Here is an 11,707-nt window from a genome sequence, read left to right on the forward strand (position 1 = left end):
CTCTTCATTTAGCCATTTACATTCTTAAGAGTATTTGTTTAAAAGTGTTCTTTTTTGTTTTAAGATGTTATTTTATATGATTTATGAAAAATAATTCAGTTGCAAGACTCTTCTGATATACTATTAAGTTAATTTATTATGTTAGTTCATTTTAGAAATTAATGTAATTGTACCCTTTTATTTTTTCTTGCATTTGTATCTGTAAATATTGAATGTTTTGTACTTGCATTAAATTAGCCAAAATAACTTAGCCATGTATTTAGTTTTTTTATTAGTCCATTTAATATTTTATTCATACATGAAAATGTTTGATTTAAAAATACGAAGAATTTGAACAGTTTGTACAGACTGCTGTAATGACCGCTCATGTAATGTAATATAATGTCAGATAACATTTGAAAGGGTATCCACACAACTGGTGTCCCATTTCCGTTTCAAACACAAAACTCGCTTTTCATCAAATAAACAATTTTAAAATTTATTGCATAATGAACACAAGTTATTTTTATGTTATACTTTGACAGCACTTTTAACAAAACATGATAAACTGTATATGCAAAACATTTTATGCATTGGATGTCCATTACTAACATTCTAAAATATTCTAAAACACTAGAACAATCAAAACGAGAAACATATTTACATAATGAATCCCCCCAATCCCCCCCCCCCCCCCCCCGCCCCGCAACACCTTTTTGTATGGTCATAAATCCTCTTAAAAATGATGATGGATATACCCCTCCTAAAACCAATTTACAAAGAGAGAGGAGACTGAAGAGAACACCATCTCATCAAACATCCCTTATTTGGAGTTAATACAGCAGAAGGTCTAGTCGTCGAATGTGTAGTTGGGGTTGACCACCAGAGTAACATCTTCCTGGGATTCTGTTCCACTGGACTCAGCTGACCCTTTCAGACCAGACTGTGTCAACTCAATCAGAATATAATCCTGAAAAAATAAAATTCATTACATTTTTTTGTTAAAACAGTTTTCATGTAGTCTCCATCCCACTTGTTTCCTCCATAGAATAAAGAATAAAAAGCAAATTGCGACTTTTCATCCCGTAATTCAGACTCTTTCTCACAATTGCAAGTTTATATCTCACGATTCTGACTTTATAACTCGTATATCTCACAATTCTGAGAAAAAGTTGCAAGTTACAAACACGGAGATGCAAGAAATAAAGTCGGAACTACAAGATATATTTTTTTCCCTCAGAATTGTGAGACTTAAACTTGTAATTGCGAGTTATAAAGTCCAAATTGTGAGATATAAACAATTGTGAGAAAAATGTCAGAATTTTTTATTCTGTGGTGGAAACAAGCTTCCATATATTCACATAAAACAAAGATTTATATCACATGAAAATGTTTTCTTACGTAATGAACCAGTCTGTAGATAACTTTCTCTATCATTGTCTTCTTATTGATGAGTTCTATTTCTGAATCAATCTCTGATTCGATTTCCTTCAGGTACCAGTTCACAACTTCACTCTTCTTAAGTGCAGACTCGTCCTCGGCTAGGAAAAATGGCAAAATGCAAATTAGATTCCCCTGGGTTGTGTTTGTCTGAGCTTGTCATGTTGGTAGTTTGTGATAAAAGTGCATAATAATTGCTAAAATGACAGCTTGTCAAGACTTGTACAGAGTGCTCACCTTCCTCGGCATGACGCAGATGTAGCACCAACAGGTTTGAAATGCGTTTATACTCAGCAAACGATAGTCGCAGCGAGGGTTTAGCGCTTTCTCCGTTGACCCCATGACCGTTAATACCGTTTGTGTGCTCGTGACCATTCACTTCCCCGTTAACAGCTTCATTCACACCGTTAGGTGCATCGTGGCCTAAAAAGAGAGAGAAAACAAAGAAATGGTTCAAAACTCTTCCAATAACGAAAGATGGCTTTCCCTTTATGCTTGCAAATGTTTTCCAGTTATAGGTTTAGTTTAGTTGTGGCTTGAAGTTACTTAGAGTACTAGCCTGATCTTTACTCACAGATACGATGAAAATATAAGTTTAAGTTATACTTTAATATAAGTCAATTTAAATAATTCAAATAAATTTAAAAGACATATTGGGGCATATTTCTGGTTGAGAAACATTGATTTAGAACCATGTTGAACTCGACCACAATTACTCAAAATGAGCCTGAATGAAACGTTCAGAAAGAGAAGACAACTGTACCATTCATCTGATTATCGTCTTCCTCCTCCATGGCCTCCTCTTCCTCCTGATCCAGATTAACATCAGGAGTCTCGACCCGAATAATGGACTTGTTCAGCAGCCTGAAAGCCTCCTTGACATGCTTAGGCTGAACCTAAAAAATAGAAACAGGAAGATTTAGAAATGTTTTTAACTAATATCTAATAACCAAAATCATGCTCCTGCCTTTCGTTCCCACCTCATCACAGCAGTGCATCCTGGCCATGCTCTCAGAAAGACGGATCAAGCTTTCCAGCTGGCGAACTGTGATCCTCCAGGCTGACTTAGTGACTCCAGAGCCGTCCCGCTGTCTCAGACGCTTGTACTGCTCCACGATGAATTCCTCAGACTCCTTTGAGATCTGATATCACGCACACAGATTGAAACACAGTTAATAAATGTCTGACTTTGGTCCTATTTACACCTGATATTCAATAGGGCTGGGCATTGACACAAATTTCACAAGAAAATTCAATTTTCAATTCCGATCTCGATTCAACTCATAGCAATATCAATCCATTTGGATATACAGTATATCAGGTACAGTACGTACATTTTGCTCAAAGAAAAACAATCTCTGAACTAATACTGAAAACTATATAGGGAACCCTGAAAGTTAAACTAGTGGTTTGACATTGATTGGCTTTCCTGAGATAAATGTATGTGATGTATCGTTTACACGCCGCTTCATTGATGTCTTTCTGCAGTTAAAACACTGATTGAGATATGATACATCACGCTACACTCTACTGTATCTTTTATTTCATGCTATAACTAGTTGTACTTGAACTGATCTGTAAAGCCACATTAAAGAGCACCAAAATGTTGTGTATTATTTGAATTTCATAATAAAATTGACATAATTTGAAAGCTGAGGCTTTGTTTCATATCAAAAGTAACAAAGCACAAAGATTGTTATGATTATTGAATGGGAGGTGGGCTACAAAATAATGTTTAGTGAACTTTTGTTCCTGCATCAACTGAAAACAGCACAGACCAAACATCAATACTTGGGATTTAAGAATCGATATCGGTTCATCAAAATGAGAATCAATATTTTTAACCCAGCCCTAGTATTCAGATTCATTTGCTCAATATTTTGTGGCAGCATCAGAAAGAATGAAGATGAGCCTTCCTGTCACTCGCCTTCGGTTTGAACTGGCGAGCAAACAGCAGGTATCTGCGAATCTCATCTAGATTGTAGACACGCTCGACAGAATTCTCAATCCTGGAGTGAAGATCCACTATACGCCTGGCTATGGCATAATCTGTGACCTGAAGAGAGAGAGAGTACATTTACTAACAGTATAACAGCATCTTCTGTATCCACAAACATCTTCATATGCTGTTGCACTGATGTTCAGAACAAACATGCTCATACCTCATTGCAGTCGTCCACCAGGATGAAGAAGAGATCAAATCGTGACATGATGGGTGCCGACAGGTTGATGTTCTGCTTGAGAGATTTGGAGCGGTCGTAACGCCCGCTCACTGGGTTCGCCGCAGCCAAGATGGATGTGCGAGCATTCAGAGTGGCCTACAATTTGAAAAATAGTCTTATGGAACAAGTATAAAATATCTTAGCTATTAGGGCTAGGGTTGAGCAATATACCCGCAGACACGATAAACTACTAGACTGTAAAAAATTATGGCAACGTGTTTTTCATTACTTTAACTCATCAAAATAATTTAACCAATTTCAACTTTATTTTTTAAAGGGATAGTTCACTTTGAAATTAAAATTTGGTATGTTTTAGCTTACCTCAAGGGCATCCAAGATGTAGGTGTCTTTTTTTCCGCAGTAGTTTCAATTTTGATATTTTTAGGTCAAACCGTTCTTGTCTGTCAGTCATTTAATGCAGGTCTATGGTCACCACCTCAAAGAGCAAGAGCATCGTCCAAATTAAAACAATTCCCCATCGTCCAAATTAAACAATTCCCCATCGTAAGTACACATTGATGGCCTAAGACACGAAACGAGCGGTTTGTGTGAGAAAACGAACAGTATTTATATCGTTTTTACCTTTTGTACACAGCCACGTCCAAGTGATCTGAAGGCGCGGGCGCTTCCTATTGTGTGATGTGTGCGCAGACTGGTGCATAGATATATACACTAGAATAGATGCCGCCTTGCCTACGGCATTCTTTCCAATGAACTGCCGTAGCCAAGGCGACATCTAGTGTATTTATATCTATGCACCAGTCTGCGCACATATCACACAGCAGGATGCGCGAGCGCCCTCAGATCACTTGGACGTGGCTGTGTACAAGAGTTAAAAAACGATATAAATACTGTTAGTTTTCTCACACAAACCGCTCGTTTCGTGTCTTAGGCCATCAATGTGTACTTACGATGGGGAATTGTTTAATTTGGATGATGGGGAATTGTTTTAATTTGGACTCTGTGCATGCTCTTTGAGACAGTGACCATAGACCTGCATTATCTGACGGAGAGACAAGAACGGTTTGACCTAAAAATATCAAAATTGAAACTACTGCGGAAAAAAAGACACCTACATCTTGGATGCCCTTGAGGTAAGCTAAAACATACCAAAATTTAATTTCAAAGTGAACTATCCCTTTAAGTTACATCAGTTTAATTTATGTCAAAATGAGTTGAAATGACTTTCATACTTAAAAAATAAAGAAAGCAATTGGACATATGTTTTTAAGATGACGTAGGGGGACATTTTTTACAGTGTAGAAATCTGACAACTGATATCAATTTTGGATTATTGTCTCTAACATGGTTACGTTGAGATTAGGGATGCACCGATATGAAAATTTTGGCCGATACCGATAATTCTTTACATTTGAAAGCCGATAACCGATATCTTGGCCAATAAATCTAAATCCAAATTTTTATATAATTTTTGAGAGCCTGGTTACAAAAACAAAAGTCCCACCATTAAAAGCCATGTCCCAAGCACACAATTATAATGTTCTCATTATAATTTTATGTAGCCTATATGACAGACTTGTGCTGCACATGTTTTACTTAACTGTATTTTCCTTTTTTGAAGTGATTCCAATCATATTATAACCATATCATAACAAGTAGTTCAAAACCATCATTGCAAACATTGCGCATCTGAAGTGTCTCAGCTGAAGGAAATAATCCATTATTCATCGGCTTTAATACATCAGCCAAATATTCTTATCGGGCCGACACGGATAACATTAAAAATGAACATATATTGGATACCGATATGGTGGCTGATATATCGTGCAGTGTTACATCTTCACAAAAGTTATAGCTTACCAGTTTAAATATTCAAGTGATTTAAACCATTAAAGCATATTATTACATGGCTTGGTTGAATTCTAATGTAGAATGCGGTCTGTTATTTCTTGATAACAGACCGCTGCTAAGGATAACACACCGTTGCCATGAAAAACAGAGCGTTGCTATGGACGCAGGATTCTAACCGTAGAGACGGAACGGACTATTTTCTTTAGCGGAACCAATACAATAGTTTTTAAATCAATAAACTCCTTTTTAAATCAATATTTTGTGTCAAATTATTGATTTATTTGGTAGGTGGCCATGTAATAAGCGGGATAATGTAGAGCGAGGCGGTGGTTATAGCGAATACAACCCCTTCAGGCTGATTCAAGACCCCTCCGCTTCAGCCTGTCGGGGTTGTATTCGCTGTAACAACCGCCTCGCTCTACATTATCCCTTACTTAAGACATGGAACAGAATTCAATTTGGGTTCTTGCATGTCAGTTACATCTTAAGAAAAAAAATAGGATGTGTGTCAATGCATTAGGTCTTAAAGTGATCTATGTCCTTAATGTAAATCAAACAACAACGGAAAAAAATTGTGATTTATATCATTATCATAACATAAAATGACTCGCATATAAAGTTTTAGTCCATTCCTAATTATCTTTTTTTATCTAAACAGGTGTTTGGAAGCATGTCACAGGGGCAGTGATGGTTCCACATTTTGATCTTTGACCCCTACCTTGACCCCTGCTTTGGTGATGGAGATGGTCTGCTGCTCCATGGCCTCGTGGATGGCCACTTGATCTCTCGTTTCCATCTTATCAAACTCATCAATGCAGCAAACACCCTATAGACAACAAATATTATGAATATCAAATCACTTGGGTTTTACACAAATAAGTCATTTGAAAAAAAAAAAGAACTCACATTGTCAGCCAGCATGAGCGCTCCAGCTTCAATGACAAACTCATGTGATTCCTCGTCTCTCACCACAGCAGCTGTGAGACCTGCCGCGCTGGAGGCTTTCCCGCTGGTGTAGACCGCCCGTGGACTGAACTCCTCAACATGCCTGAATAACAGCCAAACCATTAGAACTAATAGGTATTCTACTTCTTAATACACATTTGGGGCAAACATGTAAAACTAGCTGAAATTTCACTACGTTTCCTTTGTTTATACCTTCTATATTTTTAACCTGTTCTAGAGTAATTACAATCATATATAATAAATCCCATAACAGTGTTCATGTGCTTTAGAAGTCTCACTTAAGGAACTGGCTCTTGGCTGTGCTGGGATCTCCCACGATGCAGACGTTGATGTCTCCTCTCAGAGATGTGCACTCCATGGTGGTTTTAGGAACACCTCCAAACAACATGAGCAAAATTCCCCGCTTCACTTCGTCATTACCTGAATACAACGCATGAATAATGTAAACCATCTTGATATTATCCAACAAGCTGTGTGGAATGGTTCATGTAGAATGCTATTTGAGATGTATACAAATGATAGACAGACATGTCTACATGTCAAAGACCACATGTCTTTGTTGGCCAACAAATCTCAAGATGACTTTGGTGACAGCTATTAACTGTGCTGTTAATTATCATACAATGTAAAAAATGTCAAGTCAAAAGATAGTCAAGATGACCTAAAAAGTTTAAATCTAGAACTATTTTGTCTAAACCAACTGAACTACATTTGGTTAAACCACTGAAAGTAATGTTAAAGGGCAGTTCAGGTAGAAATAGCTCTTTAAAGGTTTTAGTTCACAGTCATATCACAGTTCACAGGACTTTCGTTCATCTTCGAAACACAAATGAAGATTTTTTTTAAAGAAACCCAAGAGACTTCTGTCCCTTCATTGGAAGTCCACACAACTTGAATGACTAGATTTAATTTAGGGTTTTTTATTCATGTAAAATCATTGATCAAAGCACATACATAGAGCATATCAAATATGGTAAACAGAAGCTTAAACGCGCTTGCGAGAGATGCTCGAATCATATGGATTACTTTTGCAATCTCTTTATGAACCTTTTGAAGCGTCAAAGTTTTGTTGTAATGGACTTTCAATGGGGGAGGGGGGGTCATTAAAAATGTCTACATTCGTGTTTCGAAGATGAATGAAAGTATTATGGATTTGGAACAAAATGAGGGTGAGTAAATGATGACTATGGTTATTTACTGCGAGTAAATTAAATCTCTGTTGGTTGACCAATAATAAATGTAAGGGATAGTCCATTACTAGCTGTGAATTAATGGATTTTAATGCATGAGGTGGAGGCAAAAAAATGCATTAATATAGAATGGTGTTCCATTCCAGCCAAACAGAATCAAGTATTCATACCGACCTTAGTATAAATAGAACATAATCAACAATCATCATATTCTGGTAGTGTCAATTTGTGTTTGTGCCAAACTTAGACTAAGATATATATGGCCAATGATAGTCATAGTGACTAACCGTGAATGGTAGGGAAGAGGCTGGTGCAGAGGTTGTGATAGAGGTTTTTATCTTGACTCATCTCAAACACCTTCTCCCACTCCTGTACCGACATCTGTTTCTTAATGCTCTCTGCTGTCTGCTCCTCATCCCGGATCTCCTTGCCGCCAAACTACAAACGGAGACCGCCCATTAAAATAATGCTAAGTGATAGAAAATGAGACCTCCATGTCAAAATGTTGGGTTTGACACTTACTCTGGGATTGGTGAGGCATACGTGGCATGCCAAGAAAGCAAGTTTATAGTTAAGTTCTCTGACGCCCAGCGCTTTAAGCCCACGGAGACCCTCGTTCTCGTAACCCTGCACACCACCAGTGCGTGTGCTGGTCTCAGCACGCACACCTGAAACAAACATAATCGCATGATGCTAAGAATCACAAGCACTGTATTACCATCAGTGATGTCCGACAGGATGAGAGCTGTATACCTGGCGTGGCCAGCTGAGATACATCAGGCACAACGATGAGGGAGCCAATGAAGTCACATTTATCACCGGCCTGTGCCGACTCCACAGCCTCAGCCCGCAGAATCACCTCCATGCTACGAGGAATGGAGCCTCGTGGCAGCTCAGCCTGGGTCTCCTGGATACGCACCTGGTATCAGGGTAAATAAACCGTCAACATAGACTAATAACACTAAATTGTAGATACAGTGATTGACAAAGAGGATGGCTTGGGGCCAGTGTGACGAAATGCCATCTGCTCAATCATCCTGGCAGAGCGCAATAAAATAGGAAAGACTTATATAAATATAACAAGCGTGTGATACATTGTTTTCGGGAACTGTTATTTCTGTGTGGGGCTGCATGATTAAAGTCGGCATGAAATGAAAGTTGCAATAGTCTTTTCCTCCCTATAATGAATAATCTGAGTGAAATGGCTTCTCGTTGTAGGGCGGGACTTGATTTTGTCCATCTGGAATAGACTGAATCGTTGTAGTTTGCTATTGATGTGATCTCATGCAAGTGACAGATGGGGAAGTTATTTTGATTAAAGATTACAAATAATAATACAATAAATATACATATAATAAATATTCCATTAAAAAATAAGAGTTGTCGATTTTGATTTCATAATGACTTTAAATAAAAAACGAAGTTGCGATATGGCTTATACAATTGTAACAGCTGTTATTTAATTAAATAAATATATGTGCTTCGTATGAAATATTACAATAATTTTTTTTTGGTTTATATCATAGACTGTAAGGTTTATATATATAATTGTCTACAATAACTATTGTTATTATTATTAATAACTTATAAAACCTTTATAATTTTTGGCCAAATTGTGCAGCCACCTAATGGTTTTGTTCAGCTAATAATTTTTTTATCTCAGTCGCAATTTTTTTCAGATAAAATGCAATTATATTTTTTCCACAAATCATACAGTCCTATTTCTGTGTAAATACATAAATAATAAAAGTTATGCCTCTATTAAACTGACATTAGAAATATTACTGATTTAATTATTTTATTTCCTGGACTTTAGTTCTCCATTTGCTTCAAATATTGCTTCTTTGATGATTTTACATAAATGGCCGGAGGATTTTATTTTATGGCAAATTATCATGTAAAAAAAATGTTTTTCCTGACACTTCACTTAAAAATATGTTACAGAAAAATGGCATACTTAATTTTTGCAGAGCCAACAGAAAAATATCCTTACCGATGAACCTGTGACATATTATCAACTACACTGCAGCCTTTTTGTACACTGTGACGTCTCCTTCATTTCAAGACAGGATAGGGGGTTTACCAAAGAACATAATAGTATATGGTTTTAAAAAGCACCTGTCATACCTTCTGGAAGTCAATGAATTTGGATTTGTTTGTATCCAGGAGAAAACGTCTACGGTTGTTGCACACAGGATTGCGGCAAATGCTCGGCTGGGTGTATTTAAACTGCTGCTCCACGTCTTTAATCATTCCCTGACAGTCCAAACACAGGAAGGTCCCGCTCACCAGCTCAGGGTGAACAGGGTGAGTACGGACAACCTGTCCACTGATGCGCACGAGTGAGCCAACTTTCACTGCGGTTAACTCGCGGATCCTGCAGGAACCCACAAGAGAACATCAGTTCGGGACGCATTTGTTCAAAATATCAAAAAATCCATGTATAATTTTGTCAAATATTTTAGTCTAAAATGATTAATCAATCATCGCATCTTAAAATTCTCTTTACTTGTGTCTGGTTGGTAGATCCTGGAAGGCAACGTAGAACTCCTTGGAGATGGGAACTTCTCCATGATCCCGAGCAAAATTACGCACAGCACGGCACAGGAAGGGGTAAAGTCTAAATGAAATAAATATATATATATATTTATTAAAAACAAGGTGTTATCAATTGTGTATTCAAAAGGCAGCTTTGTAGCTGTCAAAGCCTTTGCCAAATGCAAGTCCAGTTGCATACTCATTATACACATTAATTTGCACAATAACCGCACATCTGAGATTATGTATTTATCATTATGGGTGCATCAGGTTCTTTCAGGCAGATTCTCTGATCCACTCACACTTATGTTTCAAACGTAAGCATGCAATAGCTTTAAAGTGTTATAACAGTATTATATAATACATAAACAAATAATAATATAACAAAAAATAATAATTATAAAAGCTAAACTTAAATGTTGTTACTATAGTAATAACAACTTACAATTTTAAGCATTAATATTATGATCAATGTGTACTAGTAATTAAACAGTAAGATAAGCAAAGCATATGGAGTCACACTTTATACAAGATGTCTTTAACAACTATGTATGTACTTATATAATAAAAAACCTTAAATACAATGGACTGAATGTGTTCATGTTGTATTGCAAAACACTTTTGCAGCTTTTGAGGTGGGTTACAGGTAAGGTTAGAACAGGTTTGGTGGTATGGTTAGGTTTAAGGGTGTGTTAAACTGTGTAATTATATATTAATTACAGCTGTAATTACATAAAAAATAAGTACAAAATTAAAGTGCACTGTATTAAATGATTAATTTAAGTGTTAGTGCATAGTAGTTAAAGACACTTAAAGTGGGACAGTATATGGTGGCTTGATTCTAAAGCAATGTACGAGAGCATTTTAGATTTTTCTTTTGGCTCCTTTCAGACCTGTAGAATTCCTCCTGGATGGCGGTTGCCAGTTCTTGATTAAAGCCCTCAAGGTCAGTAAAACTGACCACGAGTGTGTTTCTCTCCGGCCGGATCAATTCCTCTGCGTCCCGCAGGTACTTCACTTCTCCATCACTATTATGAAACCTGCGAAGCGGTACACAAAAGTATTAGTGTAAAATTCTGATTATTACCACAAATTAATACAAATCACGCAAATTATAATTATTTAGTGCATTATAGCAAAGATGATGCATGGTCACGTGCACAAGTCTAATTAGAAAATGTGCATTTTTGCATATAAATATATATGTAGATTAACTTAATATTTCATACGCTTAACGTTACTGTACAAGCGTGTAATGTTTATTCGAATTATTGTTGTTATTCTATTCTGGTGTCCATCGTGTAACCTGTGATGCAGAAGAACAATAAGAAACACCGCTTTTTACTCACTCTTCTAAGAACGCCTGGAATAATTTTTGGCATTTTTCCGCCAGTTCGTCCTTGATCATCTGACCAGCATTCTGACTCGCTCCAGGTTCCAAAAGATCCATTTCAAAGCAATTGGTATTACAAAGTTATAACAATAATGTATTCTCCGTCCCGTCTACCACGCGAAGCACACGAGCTCTTGCAGAAGTTTTCGCGCGAAATGCTGTACCAT

The 11,707-nt window shown here is 36.9% G+C and overlaps 1 protein-coding gene across 1 annotated transcript; it reads right to left on the bottom strand.

Moving 5' to 3' along the window:
* Positions 1-249: 249 nt before the first annotated feature.
* mcm6 (minichromosome maintenance complex component 6) lies at positions 250-11,702 on the bottom strand. The gene is made up of 17 exons (XM_079883759.1): positions 11,497-11,702; positions 11,041-11,187; positions 10,119-10,229; positions 9,737-9,986; positions 8,363-8,528; positions 8,132-8,277; positions 7,897-8,047; positions 6,698-6,839; positions 6,360-6,501; positions 6,172-6,279; positions 3,582-3,737; positions 3,347-3,475; positions 2,400-2,561; positions 2,183-2,315; positions 1,657-1,842; positions 1,381-1,520; positions 250-949 (listed from the first exon to the last, which is right to left on the bottom strand). Exons 1-17 carry the CDS (start codon positions 11,595-11,597, stop codon positions 830-832), a joined length of 2,490 nt encoding a protein of 829 aa, XP_079739885.1. The 5' UTR covers positions 11,598-11,702; the 3' UTR covers positions 250-829.
* Between the last annotated feature and the right edge of the window lie 5 nt (positions 11,703-11,707).

Source organism: Squalius cephalus, assembly GCF_949319135.1.
Source record: "Squalius cephalus genome assembly, chromosome: 10".
NCBI lineage: Eukaryota > Metazoa > Chordata > Actinopteri > Cypriniformes > Leuciscidae > Squalius > Squalius cephalus.

Excerpts from the sequence above, each read along its gene's own strand:
- mcm6 (XM_079883759.1), bottom strand. The coding sequence starts at position 11,597 with ATGGATCTTTTGGAACCTGGAGCGAGTCAGAATGCTGGTCAGATGATC. Across the intron at positions 2,316-2,399 it reads GGATGCACTGCTGTGATGAG|GTTCAGCCTAAGCATGTCAA; the intron begins GTGGGAACGAAA and ends TCTATTTTTTAG. Across the intron at positions 1,521-1,656 it reads TCTGCGTCATGCCGAGGAAG|CCGAGGACGAGTCTGCACTT; the intron begins GTGAGCACTCTG and ends CATTTTTCCTAG.